This window comes from Buteo buteo, chromosome 5, assembly GCF_964188355.1.
Source record: "Buteo buteo chromosome 5, bButBut1.hap1.1, whole genome shotgun sequence".
Classification (NCBI taxonomy): Eukaryota; Metazoa; Chordata; class Aves; order Accipitriformes; family Accipitridae; genus Buteo; species Buteo buteo.
This window is the reverse complement of record NC_134175.1, coordinates 45908266-45923079: the sequence shown is the minus strand read 5'-3', so window position 1 is coordinate 45923079 and position 14814 is coordinate 45908266. Positions and strand designations below refer to the sequence as shown.

General features: G+C 38.8%; 1 protein-coding gene across 8 annotated transcripts in view; it reads left to right on the top strand.

Moving 5' to 3' along the window:
- NCKAP5 (NCK associated protein 5) overlaps positions 1–14814 on the top strand; it is a 394562-nt gene that overhangs the window by 320029 nt on the left and 59719 nt on the right. For all 8 annotated transcript variants that reach the window (XM_075028890.1, XM_075028892.1, XM_075028891.1 and 5 more), the window contains 3 exons: positions 6881–6985; positions 10123–10314; positions 10822–14675. In XM_075028890.1, the coding sequence (XP_074884991.1) occupies positions 6881–6985; positions 10123–10314; positions 10822–14675 (4151 nt within the window). The remainder of the gene's footprint in view (positions 1–6880; positions 6986–10122; positions 10315–10821; positions 14676–14814) is intronic.

Here is a 14814-nt window from a genome sequence, read left to right as displayed (position 1 = left end):
AACCTGTCAGACAGACCTGAAGAAAGAACATAGTATTAAATATGAAAGACAACATACATGTTCGTACTAAATGCAATGGGGTATAAGACTTCTGAGTTGCTTTGCCTGTTCCAGAATGAGCTGTATAATGTTTCATGTTACACTCTTTTGCCAACTACCAAGTATCTATATTAACAGCTTGGTCTGTTGGAAATGGTGCCTGTAGCAACAGAGAACTAGAAAAAATAGCTTAGTGTGATGCATTCGCTTTACAATCAGAAGTTATATGTTCTTGCCTGCACAGATGTGTATTAGTAGCTTCTAGAGGTCTAGAAAGTGATGAGCACATAATTATGTTGGGTAAGGGAGGAGTATTTTAAATGGTCAAAGACTGTTAGTTTCTCACTCCAATTTTAGCCCCAATCCTGTGGGGTTAAATCCCATCGTTAAACATGGCCCAAGAGTAGGAGAAGGCACTTACTTGACAAGTTGACGGCATATTGCATGTTCTCCTAGATGTCTTCTGTGACTAACTCCTGTTGCCCATATTGCAGAGCTTTATTCACTTTCTCTAGGGGATGTTCTGCAGCAAAAGAATAGGGCCAGAAGAGAGCTGTGGTGAGCCTCTGTTTGCTCCTATGCTTCACTGATACTTTGCCGTTTTCTTTTCCCTGGCTGCTTGATGCAAAATTTTTGTGCCTGAGGAAGTGCACAGGCACAGATTGATTGGTCATGGGTGCTGTAGGCACAAGTGAAAATATTAGTTGCAAAATAATCTCATATAGTCAAACCTGTAAGCATGTAACAAACTTTATAAACAAAACATACAAATCCAGAAGAATTGTTGAGCTGTCGTGTTACTACCAGTGAATATGAACATGGACTCAGAACACTACCCTAACGCTGAGCACAAGAAAAGTTAGTATCTGAACCTAGTGTTTCTTCCTTTGAAAATGTTAAACTTCCTCCCCCCCCCCCGCCCCCCGGAATAAAAGTTCTTTTCTTATTTTCTCATCATTTAGAGCTTGGTCTCTTTTAACACACTTGTGAAAATCTAGAGACATACACCTGTATGGATGTTCCTGTGTAGTTTATGAGATAAGGCCATGTTTTATTCCCAGAACTGGCACAAAAAAAAAAAAAATCACATTATTAACTCTTTATATCTGGGCAGAAATACAAAAATAAGATTGTGCATAGGAGACCTTATTTCATGTAAAGGCAATGCTGAAAAGTGGTAAAAAGGACAGGAAGGCTTCTTAAAGACACACTGTATTCTACAGGTGAACCACCAGACTGCTGGACTTCATGTTAGTCTAGAATATTTGTAAGAAATAGCCAAAGTCAGCAGTAACTTCACACTGTTAGGATAAATGATGATTGCAAAGCAAATTATTAGAGAATTAGAGGGAAAAAAGCACAGCTATTTCCACAGTGAAATGTTCTTGAAATTACCTTAAGGGATATAGTGACAAAAAGGAATCCTGAATGGCATATACCATGCACAAGAACTCTACTGGGAAGCTGCCTTTCTTCACATGCAATAAGCAGCTGGAAAGATGAAGGCATGTTCCTAACCAAACTGGTTAACTGGTGGAAAGTGCTTAGTATGACAATTGCTATTGCCATTATAAACTGTGAAGATGGAAAGAATAATTTTCATTTACTACGAAGTTAAACAGTGACGGCCGTGAAGTTTTGTTTATAGGAAGTGAATAGTAGGAAAGTAGGACATAATTCTGAATTTTCTATAAAATATGTAACTTCCAAGAGCTGAAAAAATGATTATAACTTTATTTTCACAACATGAATTATATACAATAAAACATCAGGCAATTCTGTATGTGCACAGTATACAACTGCAAGTACATTTCCTATGTTAGTGATTATTAGAATTAAATAAAATGGAAGCATCTTTTTGCAGCTTTCACTTTTGCTTCATATTTGGCTGTTTTCTGTTGACAACCACTTGTTCTGCTTTCTTTAGAGAGCGGAATTACCATATGTCAAAAGCATATATATTACAAACTCTGATTTGTCTAGAGGCAAAATCTATTTCTACTTTCAGAGGTTTGATTATTTTTTCCTTGACTATACTTTCTTCTTTATTTCAGAGTATTTAGTGTATGAGAAGTTCACAGTTCATACTTTGAATAGTGTGTGTTCTTTATCTAGGTAAATTCTGATGGAATAGGTGAAGGATGTTCTCTCATCTCCAGCTTAACATCCCCTCTGCAATGTATCTAAGGACTAAAAAAATCAAGATTTAGTTTAATGAAAGATTATATTGCTGCATAAACTAATAGTATGTAAATTGCAGACCTAACCATATTTTTTTTCTTTCTTTGGTCTGCTGTCTTCTGTGGTGTAATGGAAATGTAGTATACATTACTATTTCTGTAAGACCTTTGAAACTAAAGCTCATCCTACATGTGATTAATTCATAACTGCACTCTGCTTCTGATGGATATGACAGTTAAAGATGAACAAGGGAACAGGAAAGTGAGACAGGTCAGATGATTGTGAAAAAAAGTCAGCTAGAAAGAGCTCTTGTCTTTCATGACCCTCTGTCACACCTATAAAGAGATCACCATATCAGCACTCTTCTTGTGTTGTGCATTTTTTTGCACATTTTTGGGGAGTTATTGAGACTTAACTCATTTAGTACCACAGGGGTAGAATTGGAGCGGTGATGTTGCTGACTGTGGACTTGAGTGGAATCTTCTTTGTGCCGAGAATTATTAAAAATGAGTGGTGTGAAGGCTGCAGAAAAGGTATTCCCTGCCAGTCCAATTACAATGGTCGGGTTATATAGGAGAGCAGTCCTGAGTATGCCTGTTCAGGTTTGTGAGGCCTCAGATAACAGCAAAGATGGGAGGAGGCCACACGTACCAAACATTTACAGCTCTGGCACGGAGCGCCAGGATGAAAATGTCTCCTTAGAACCTAGAGAGAGAATTTCTTTCTTGTGAATGATGGACTTTGGCTCCTGTGAGAAAAGCAAAGCCAATTGATTTAATAGCAATTAACTCATCCAATATTGGAGAGCCGTGTACAGTTTGGCATAATTCATTGAAAATTGTTCTGGCAATGCTGCAGGCCATTAGACGTTTCAAAAAGGAGATGGGAACTGATAGATATTCTGCACAGATACAGTCAAGAGGCACAATAGTTAGGGGAGTCTCTCTGTAATATTGCCTCATGCCAGCAGGTAGTAGCCTTCTTTTATCTTCCTAGAAAGCCTTAATAAGGATGCTGCTGGGGGGAGGGGGAACTGGCCTACTATTTGATGGATTGGTTATCTGCCTGCCAGATAATTGTATTTCCTATTGCACTTGATATAATGGGTTTCCACCTAAATTATCAATTACTTTGGTTTTGTTTTTCATGGGGGTTATGGGAGTTAATCTTGACATTGAGCCACAAAGGGCACGGCCTTTCCTACACCCATCTCACAGGTGAAGGAGGAGCTTTTCTGCTGCTGCTCACAGGCAGCCGTAGAGAGGCACTTTCTCCTCGGCCCTGGCCTCTGTACCTCTCAGCACCTGCTTTCTGCAGGGACGTGGGTCCAGTCTAGCTAAGATGCTACGAACTTCTTCGTTCACAGCTGCCCCAGCAGTACTCAGTACAGGGTAATTTCCAAGCAGGCTGGCCCAGCCCATGCTGTATTCACTTCCCTAAGGGTTTTCTGTTCTGCAGTCCAATGCTCCTGATGGTTTCCTGTGTTCAGGGGGGCCAACGTTCCCCACCGTGTACAAATGTTGCCCAGTTTCCCCTTATCATTATATAGGGCACCAATAAATGGGGCAGGTGACGTGGATTTATAGTTGTAACTCCTCAGTTTCATATTTAAGTATTCATTTAAACTGATGTGGTCTTTTCTGTGGAATTCATTCTGTGCTGTGGTCTATCTTTTGTTGCATTGCATCATGATAGTATCAACAGTGATTTTAATATTGTACAATTTTCAAGACCACAGTAACTCCTTGATCTAGTTATGTGACTGTCATCAGAATATAACCATAAAGGACACAGTATATTTTGCGTATCTGAGAAGAAGTCAGAATCAAGATACGTAGCTAGCACAATCTGTTACTTGATTTTAAATGGATCGTTAATGAGTTTTTTTAAAAAACAGTAGGTTTTCCCATTTTTTTAATTAGAAAATGGAGACAGAAAAAGAAAAAATAAATAAAAAAACAATTTTCTTATCATTTTTCTTTTGTAATTGGATTACTTGCTTCAGTGCTGTGTGACTATATTTAATTAATGATCTCAAACTTCGTTATGCTGGCCCTGTGTCTGTTAGTTTATTTGCATATGTGTGTGTGTGAATATTCCCAATGTGGTGATCTCTTGTTTGATACGGAAATATAATCACATTATACATCTTGAGAACACACTTTCCTTCTTTGTTAATCATTTTAGTCTGCTGATTCACCTTGGTTATTATAGTTTTATAGAGCCACAGAGTTTAATGCTGGCAAAGATGATTCAAACACAGCACGACCCATGTGCTGCCCAGTCCTTCTGGTCACTGAGCCAGTGTGGAGGGACCCCTGTAACTCCGAGCCGTTTACAGTGTGCTCTGCTGGGCTACATCTTACCGCTGGCCAAAAAACTGTTTCCGGTTTTTGCCTGTTCCAAATGGGCTGATCTCTGCTTTTATGTCTGATATGGACAATAACAGCAGCACACAAAATTCCATTGGATGACATTATAGGGGTATATTTAGTTTCCCTTATTGAGGTGCATATATGTTACCAATTAAGTAATGCAGTATTTAAAAAGCTTTGATGGAAAAATGGGAAGACAGTTTTACAGCTATAAAACTCCTACAGCACTATTTCTAGGATACTTTTTTCTGGGAAAATAAATGTTCAAGTATAAATGTTCATCCATCACAGATGTCCCCCGTCATCATCTGTAATGTGCAGATCTGGCTATAGTAACTTCCACTAAAATATCTCTGGAAGCAAAAATCAGGTGACTGGTTTCACTGGAGAAAGTAATTAATTCCTCTGCAAAAAGCCAGTACACCACTTGTTCATAACGTCAGTGACTCCTGGTTCTGAAAACAGTGGAATTCTCTGGTGGTTCAACAATGCAGTTGGAATTATTGTCAAGAACAACACGTGTACGAAGTCAGTAAATCTGTGAGTTTGGGAAGGCATTTTACCTGAAGCGTAAATCTTGAACGAACACCTGACAGTAACTCTAGTAACTTTAAAAGGTGCACACTGAATAATTAGGTGATAGGCATCACAGATGTTAAAAAGCACATAGTCTATACGTAGTTAATATTTATAATGAAAAGTATCTCGGATACTGAGTGCTTGTAGCATTTTATTCTGTTCAGCAATATATTGGACAAAATATGTTTATAGAAAATATTGATCATTGAAAATATTTTCCATAATCTGTCTGCAACAGATAGTACCTCCTGAAGAATCCTGGGTGAATATGTAGCTCTTGAGAAATTACTCCCAAATTTATAATGAGCAGTTTTTTTAAAAATAGCTAGATTGTCTGGAATAGATGCCTGAAGCACAGCATGCAGATAAGAGGCTGTAGGAATGGCTGCCTGCTTTGCTCTCTAGCAGATGAATTTCTGCAGTGGGTACCAAGCAAGGGGGCTGGGGAGTAGCTGGGCATAAGATACTGCATGACTGATGTTTCAGGGGCCTGCAAAGAACTGTCTTGCCGTTACTACTACTGCACAGTGTGGAGGGGCTTTTGTGGCTACAGATTCTTTTTCCCTCTTTGACCAGGCTTTTTGGATGGACAGGGTGATGGGCCACTCATGCAGCCTCAACAAGTCTCCATGGTTTGCTGCATCCTTCACAGGGTGCCCCTGGCAAAGCGCCCTGGCAGGGGCTGCACCATTTCTTCCTCCAAGCTGAGTGCCCCGGTGCTGAGGAGGGAGTAGCTGTGGTCTCTCAGATTGCAAGGCTGGAGAATTAATAGGAGAATGAACAGACCCTGATCCAAAGTCCTTTTGTTTGGGTTTTTTTTTAAGTCCTTTTTCATTGATTTCAATGGACTGAGAGTCAGATCCATACTGCCTGTTGCATGATATGTTGGTCCAATGACTGACAAGGCTGCAGATATTTCTTCTTTTGAAGTCATCGGCCAAGGCATTCACATAAATCATGGATTTTATTGAAACTGCAATTAAAACAAATCAGGCTTAATGCACACTGAAAGCCTTTGTAATTAGTGTACAGGTGAACATGGAGAAAAAGGCACAAGCTTAGCCATCCTTCCAAGCAAAACTGAAAAAAGAACTGTGTATATAATCGAACAGCATGTGAATATTAATGCACAAAATCCTCTGAGTCCCTAGTTCCCTGATGCAATTATTTTCTATTCACATTAATTGTTCCTAACAGATGACATTAATGACTTTGAGTTAAAATGTGTGCAAAGGAGGCCTTCAGCAGATCAATGCTGTTTAAAAAATAGGGTCACTTCTGCAATCATTCACTCAAGGTGTAACAGCTCGTAAATAAAACAACATTAACATGTTGATGGATTTATAAATGTTAATTTTGTAGTTCATTTTTATGCTTTTTTCCTGAAACCTGTCAAACTCTATGGATAATGGTGGGACTCGTGTTCATTTGTCATTGTTGCGTGTGAAGTAATGATAAGTTGCAAAACAGTGACTAGAAGAAAAAGTAGAGTTTGTTTTGGATGAAGAATGATCTGTTCTGCAGACAGGAAATCTTGGACAAAGTAAGAACAAAGAGCAACATTTCAAATTAGAACAAATCCTTTTTTACCTCGGGGTCTTCATTTCCCTTGAAATTTAACAGCAGAGTTTGGAATTTTAAAAATGCTGATCTGCTGCATACTTGACAAATGCTTATGCTTTGCTCACTCCCTTCTGCCCCCCCAGAAACTCCATTCACGCATCTTAGACCTCTCATCTGGGGATTTGCTTTCAGAAGTAGAACGAAACAGAAGCCTGATGCAATCTCGAACTGCTGATGCTCAGACTCACGTGAGTTTTTGTGCTGTCCTTGTACCCCTCAGGAACCCTCCCTTTTGCCTCTGAAGTCTCATGTCAGGCATGAGCCATAAAGCTGATCTCTGAATTGAAACACTGTTGAGGCAGATAACAATACTTCTTCTTCCTTCTGTTCTCTGAAATTCAATATTGTGTCCTCAGTTGATATAGTAAGCAGATAGTGTCACTCTGTGCGAAAAAGCGTAAATCTTAGCAATGTCCCCAATATACCTTTTTGGGTATTGATTACATCTCAGAATCTCTGAGAAATGGTCAAGGAGCTTTTTATTAAAGCCCATACACTGTATTATTCGTCCTACTTTTATGATATATTATGTATGAACTTTTAAAAATTCATGGGCTCTGCATTTTTTTTTTTTTCAGATGGGGTTAGCTTTGTGCTTATTTGGCAAAACGTTAGCCACTGTGGCTTTCATGTTTCATTGTCAAAAAGAAAAGTAGCTTAAAAAACAAAAGTCACATAAAGATAGAGGGAAGCAAAGAGGACAAGAACAGAATATTGAACCTGTGCCTTTGATCTTGAAGTATAGTAGTGTCAACAAAAAATGTAATCTCCTTTGTAATACATACTTTAATGAAAAGGCATTGTTTCAAAGGTTCACAAAAATGCTAACAATCCTTTGCATTATATGTAATTAAGTCTTCAGGTTAGGTTTTTCAAATATAGAATTTTCTGTATTTAATAGTCTGATTCTTTCAATTTTCTGTGATTTCTAGTGAAAATTATGTATTTAAATTGTAATACTACGTTCAGGCCTTTTTACTCTAATTTCATTAAAGGTAATGACTTACTTAAGAGTCATGATTACAAAAAATTAAAATTTCACCATGTCACTTAATAGACCCATATGCAAGTTAAATATATTTAATTAATGCATCATAAACATACTATTCAAACTACTTTCTTGGATAATTTAGAGAATAAAGGCAAATCACAGGAGAAAATTCCACTCTCTCTTTAGTGATCTGAATGCAATCTAGAAATTGGGTAGATAGACTTCAGAATCTGTAACGGCATGATATTTTTTGCACATTTTCTCATCTCTTAAACAATAAGGATTACAGTAATATACTGTTCTTTTGCTTTGCTTAGATATCTGCCTATTTTTCATTGCTAAAAGTGTAGGACCAAATGCCTTTCCCCTCTCTTTAAGTGCAAAGGAAACAAAGCGAGGGGATGGAAGGGCTCTCAGACTAGCTGAAGATGACAGGAAAGGAAGGCAGTACTTGTCAGTATGCTGTGATGTCCTCTTCTCTCCTACAGGAGATTCTTATAGGAAAGGATTTTACAGTCATCCTTCCCTTAAACAATGTAATGACTGGGACATAGCCTAGCAAAAAGGGCAGAAATTTGACATGACATGTTTTCCCAATGCCACAGCTGAAAAGCAACGAAATAGCCAGAACAAGCAGATGCTGCCATTGGCCTCTATACAGTCAACCTTACAGGGAGCGACGTCGTCATAGCTGAGGAGGCTGATGAGAGAGGGTCTCCTGTGGGAGCCACAATGTCAGAAATAAAGAGTAATTTGTCTCAACAAAGCGAGAAAGTCTGTTTCAGAGCCAAGAACACAGGCATCAGCCTGCCTGTGATGCCAAAAGATGTATTCTTCCCAGAGCCAGTGGATTTAAAGCTATTCCTCCTGCATCCATTTGACTTCCTAGGAGAACATGTACCAATAACTCCCAGAGGTGAAATGTGCTCTTGCTACCTCTAAATGATTTTCCCATTCATAGGTTTTGCCTGTGACAGAAAATAATGATTTGCCCTGTAGTTACGTTTGTCAAAAACAGAATGTTATTATGTCAGTTGAGCAATGAACAGCTGTACTGATGAACTCCTCAGCAGTAAAAATTCTGCTCTCTCCTGTTTAACTGAAAAAAGGTTCAACCCTAGTAGTAGTAAATGGGAGGACATGGGGGAATAAATGGAAGAAATTAGCAGAAGGCCAACAAACATGTTAGTGTATGAGAAGTGCCTACAAACTGAGCATTTTTCCAGAGATTCGCATGAAGAAGCTGTGTCTACTGCATATACAGTTTTGATAATTGTTTTGTGGATCCAATAACTTTAGATTTCTTGTGTCTTCCTGAATATAAAGGTAAAATCTTCATCCAAGCAAAATTAATTTGGGGTATATCTATGTACAAAAATCAATAAATATTGTTGGAGCTTGCCTTAATGAAATTCAAAGCAAAGTTTTATGAAACAGAGTCGTGTCACTCTGTCTGGTGTTCCTGGTAATTAAAAAGATATCTGATTCTGTAAGGAAACTGGAGAATAGCATAACAGAATGGTGCAGGCACTTAACATTAAAGAAGCTCCAACACTGTTAGGCACAAGAGTATTAGTTTGAAAACAAATTAAAGGCATCCTAGATACTCCTACAGAGGTTTAATATTTTACCTAAAGTGCTATCTGCTCTTCATTACTCTCTTCCTCAAAGCTGGCACTTAGTCACAGTCAGCTGAAATTGCATTTGGAGAGGGGTGATAACTACACAAGTACTAAAGGCAGCCATAAAGTGTCAATAAATTGCATAAGCAAGAGGCTTCAGCTGTCTGCGAGCGACACAAAGATGGATTGTCCTACGTCAGAGAGTTTCTTAGACAAAGCTTTGAACTAGATAGGAAACCAAAATTAGACTGTAATGGAGAGATTCCATTCTCAGTGGACATTCTGGTTGGGATACTAAATTAATTTACCTTGTCCAGGGTGTACAGCCTCATCTGTTACGTTGTAGGGCTATAATGCAGTTGTCAAGATGTACTTGTATTCTTATAACTTTGTTTTCTGTATCTTACTGGAGCACGCTGCTTATGTACAAAGCATAATTCAGATAGACTCAGAATAATCTTTAGCAAAAGAAGAGCAGAATACTGGTTCAAGAATAAGGAAGAAAATATGGAGGATTGTGGATTTTTCCCCTGACAAATGAAAATGTTAGCAATTTTTAATTTAGTTCTCTGTATTAAATTCACCAGATGCTAATGGCGTAACAGGAAGGTGTAAGTAGCTTACTTGCTTTTTCTTTGTCCTTCTTAATCAAGGGAAAGTTAAATGATCTTTTTCCACCCGTAAGATATTTCTATTTCTTCTCATATTTTAGGAATGCCAGCAGAATGTGAAAACCAGTATACCTGTCTTGAAATGCCGGAGTCAATTAAATATGACAGGTCCTAGCCGCCTGTATCCCCGGAGCAGCTGCAGTAGCAGTGAACTCTCCCTCTCAAGTGCTTGCAGTGAATATTCCAGTGGTTCCTCCTACACTTGGAATGATGGAAAGACATGCAGCAAAAGGGTAAATCAAATTAATTGTCTTCATTTACTAGCTTAAATTCATCTGAAACAAGATTAATTGAAAAGCTGCCTATTTCAGAAATTTTTTCCACTTTCTTCTCTCTGTTATATTTAAAACAGTTGTCACTAAACTCAGTAAGGGTTCTCTCCCTGATGTCTCCCTCCCTCTCGCTCTCCCCCCTTTTAATTTTTTTTTTAACAATTCCTTTATCACTCCAATTTGCTCACAGTTTCCTCATTTATTCTGACATTTATTCTGTCTTTCACAATCCAAATTGTTCTTCTTCTTTATCTTAATCCTTCCATTCATGTTGTTCTTCCTACAGGTTTTAAATGCACTGCAGCCTTCACACCACTAGAAAATCCTTTATTGAAAAAGAACATTGCTATTAATAGCAATGGATGAAATGTAATGCCCTATGCAACTCTTAAATCTCTCACTAAAACGGTAACACTTTTTATTAACAGCACTTTTGAGTAATATGTGAGTTTTATTTTGTTTTAACAGTCATCCGTGAGCTGGGATAAAAGAATAAGCATTGGTTCTTCGCTCCCAAGCAACCTCTCAAGTCCTGCAGATGATCTACCTCCAACTCGTATCAAGGAAAACCATATCTTAGAAGGGCTGAAGAAATTACAGAAGCAAAAAATATTACTTGAATCACCTTCAGTAATATCAAAATGGGGTTACAGAGATTGCATGAACTCTAATGAAGGAATATATTCCCCTGGAGTTAAATGTGGCAGCCATAATGAACAGACTCATTGTAAGCCAATGGAAATAGGAAGTATTTGCATTGAACATAACAAAACTTTCTCTTATGATTCAGATTCGCATGATGATGCAGACGACGACTCTTCATCCTTACTGTTGCTGCAGGAAGTACCAAGCAAAGACTGCAGGACCTATTGTAACAAATTAACTCACAGCATATCTGACAGTCTCTTTGACTGGGATCCTAACAGAAAACATTTACCAGAAAGAAGTTCGTATTTTAATTCAAAGGAAAGACCTGAAAAATTGACTAGCTTTGTCAGTGGATTTCAGGCAGAAGTGAAATCGTGCACCAGAGCAAAGCTGCCTGAGTTACAGTTAAATCAAAGCCATGCTAATATAGGCTGGAAGGACCTTAATTTTCAGCTTTCAGATACTGATGACAATGAAGTCTTGGATGAATTGCATATAGAAAGCAGTGATGAGAAAAGTCCATCAGATTTATTAGCAAGTCCTTTTACTGAGAAGTACACAAAGACCTCTGACATGCTCAAAGTCACGGAGAATTCTAAGTTTGTATCTACTGACAAAGAGGAAAAACAGATATCTGCTTACTCAGACATGAGGCCAAAGACATGTAATTTCATTAAACAGCAAAAGGTTATAAAAAAGACCTCTTCTGAAGAGTGCATTACTGTAATATTTGATGCTGAGGATGGTGAGCCTATTGAATTCAGCTCACATCAAACTGGAGTTGTCACTGTAACAAGAAATGAAATTTCAATCAACCAGCCACAAACTAGGTCCAGTGCAGAATATACTGAACTTATACCTCAGGGAATAACTGATTTGCAAACAGGAACTAATGCTAGAAACTACACTGCTTTAGAGAGACCTGAAGATGAAACCGAGAAACAGACTCTTGAAGATAATACTGGGAATAAAAATACAGTTGTCCCCATGACCTGCAGTGAATCTTCATATTGTGGAAGAGTCACACTGCAAAATACTCCACGACAAAAACTAGTTAAGCCAGTGTATGATATATCATACAAGGCCAATTCAAGTTCCACTGTGCATGCAGGAATCAGTCAAAAGCCAAACTTGACTAAAATACCCAGCAGAGGTAAATTTTCTCCACAAAAAACTGCAGTGATGGAGAGCGAGGAGACCCCTGTAGCTCAACCAGTGGGCCCTGCAACCCTTGAAAAATCACCTGCTCTGCCACCTGTAAAGCTTTCAAAATTCAAAAAGGCACAAAGTCCACCTCGTAATTTTGACTCAAAAGTCGACTTTCAGGTTCCAAAGACCCCTGCCCACCCCCTGCCGAGCTTGAAACGTCCAGGCAGAGGTGACACGTCAAAGTATCCAAAGAGTCAGAGTCCAGCATCACCGCTGTTGCCTCAGCACCTTATAGAGCCCAGTGACTATGGAGAACCTCCAACCAGAGACTTTCATTGTGATTTAGCAACTGTAGAAGCCCGATCACCGTCCCCACCCCTTCCTCCAGGCAGGTCAACATCCCTGTTGATTCGGCCTAATTACGCTCCTTCACCACCTGTAGCAGTAAAGTTAGGAGGAGCTGGTCCCAGTGAAACAGCAAAAAACATACTGAAATCATCACCATTAAAAGGAACTGTGAGCTCTGGCTTTCACAATCAATCTAGTCATGAAATGCAAGCAAAAAATGTATCTTCTGGGGCCAAAATTGAATTATCTTACCTTCAAGAAAATGCAGAAGCAATTATGCAAAATAAGTGCATATCTCAGCAACCCCATAGTGCATGCCAAGTACTTTCCAAAGTTTCCACAAAGCAAGTCTGCCCAAAAAACCCTAATCAGCTGGGTCTCCACAGGAATCGTGAATTTTCCAACACAGATTTTCAAACAGCCAGGTCCTTTTCTCTAGGTTGTCCGTCATTGGAAAAAACTTCTTCACAAGATGCATATTCCAGCAAAAAAGATACTCCCAGTGACAGTGGAGTGGATCAGACACAAAAGATGCCAAACATTCTCCCCGCAACTCCTCAATGTCATACAACAAGCACAAGTGAGCCTTTACTATCTCAGGTAAACAATTCCGCGTTGTCAACACTGTTTCATGGTAGTGACACTGCACATGCTACCCAAAACTCTAATGAGAAAGGAATGAAAACCCGTCTGCCTGTAGGACTGAAATTATTTGTCAAATCTCCCCAACTTCTCCGAAAGAGCTCTACTGTACCAGGGAAGCAGGAAAAAGACAGTATAAATGCAGCTTCCAAAAGTAATGTGAGTTCAAGTAAGTACAAGCAAAATGAATCTATGTGTGTAACCACCAGAGGTGCAACAGAGGCTGAATTAAAAGACTCTAAGTCTGATACTGAAGTAAAAAATAATTTTACTGTGGGACTTGGTATGGATACAGCATCACCTCATTCACATGAAAACTGCAACTTGATGGTAGACAGAGTAGATGGATTAGAAAACAAATTAGTTAAGAGATCTGTTTCTTCTAGCAACAAGTCACACTTGAAACCAGCTCTGGGCATGAACGGAGCAAAAGCTCGTAGTCAGAGTTTTAGCATTCATACAGGGGAAAAGCCATCTGCCCCTGTGACAGAAGGTCTTGGAAAAGTACGGACTCAGATTATTACAAACACTTCTGATAGAGGAAATTCTCTAACAAGGCAGAACTCAGCCATGGAAGGACTTCAAATCAAGGCCATTCCTGGGTCAACAGTGACACCAGAGACTGTTTCATATACTCCTAAAACCACAGAAAATTCTTATCCTAGACAAGGTTCTCTTGGAAATATGAGTAGTTGCAATAGTCAGCATGGAAGCCCAAGCAAACTGCCCTTCAGATCATCTTCAAAAGTAGACTTGTTTCACAACACTTCAAAATGTGATGGAAACAAACCATTTTGTCAGAAAGATGTGCACAGTCTATCTGTCCAGAGTGAGAAAAGCACTGAAAGTTTTAAACACGAAGTTTTAAGTAAAAAAAGTGTTCTGCCAGCAGAATTGGAGTTAGAAGCATCAGCTACTGTATCTTCCAAACAAATTTCATCATTTCAAAGCTTGGATGGAATAAAGTGTCCTCATAAACTGGAAGCAACAAAGTCGCGAAGACAGCAAATGTCTTTAAAGTTAGCAGAAGCCTCTGAGAACGTTACCAATGTTTTGAGTTCACCGGCTCTACAACCTACAATAGAGGAGAAAGTCATGTTATGCATCCAAGAAAATGTGCAAAAGGGTCAGGGACAAATCAAATCTCCCACTGCAGAGACTAAGCAAAAGACTGGACCCTCTATAGCTAGTTGGTTTGGCTTTCGGAAGAGTAAGCTCCCAGCACTGAGTAGCAGGAAAACTGATGTTCCTAAAACAAAGGTAGAAAAAAAAGATGCAAAAGTTTCAGGATTTGGAATTAAGCAGGCAAAATTAGAGAGAAGAAAAGAAAAAAAGAAAACTGAACAACACTGTGTAATAGAAAATGAAATTAACAGGAAAACAGACAATGGTGACATTTTAGCTGATGTCATGGAGAGCAAAATTATGAAACCTTCACAAGACACACCTGGTGAGATTGAGTGTGAACAAGTCAAAGGTTCCACCACAGCTACATACTCAGCAAAAGACAGTTTTATGAAAGAGCTTTTAAACAGGTAAAACTCTAACACAATCTGGGATGTGTTGTTGTAGACTGTAGCTTTACAGATGCTCAGATGCTAAGTTCAATGTATGTTCCTTTTAGGCTAAGAATGCGTAGTAGTAATCAGTAGGTATGCTATCAGGACTTTAATC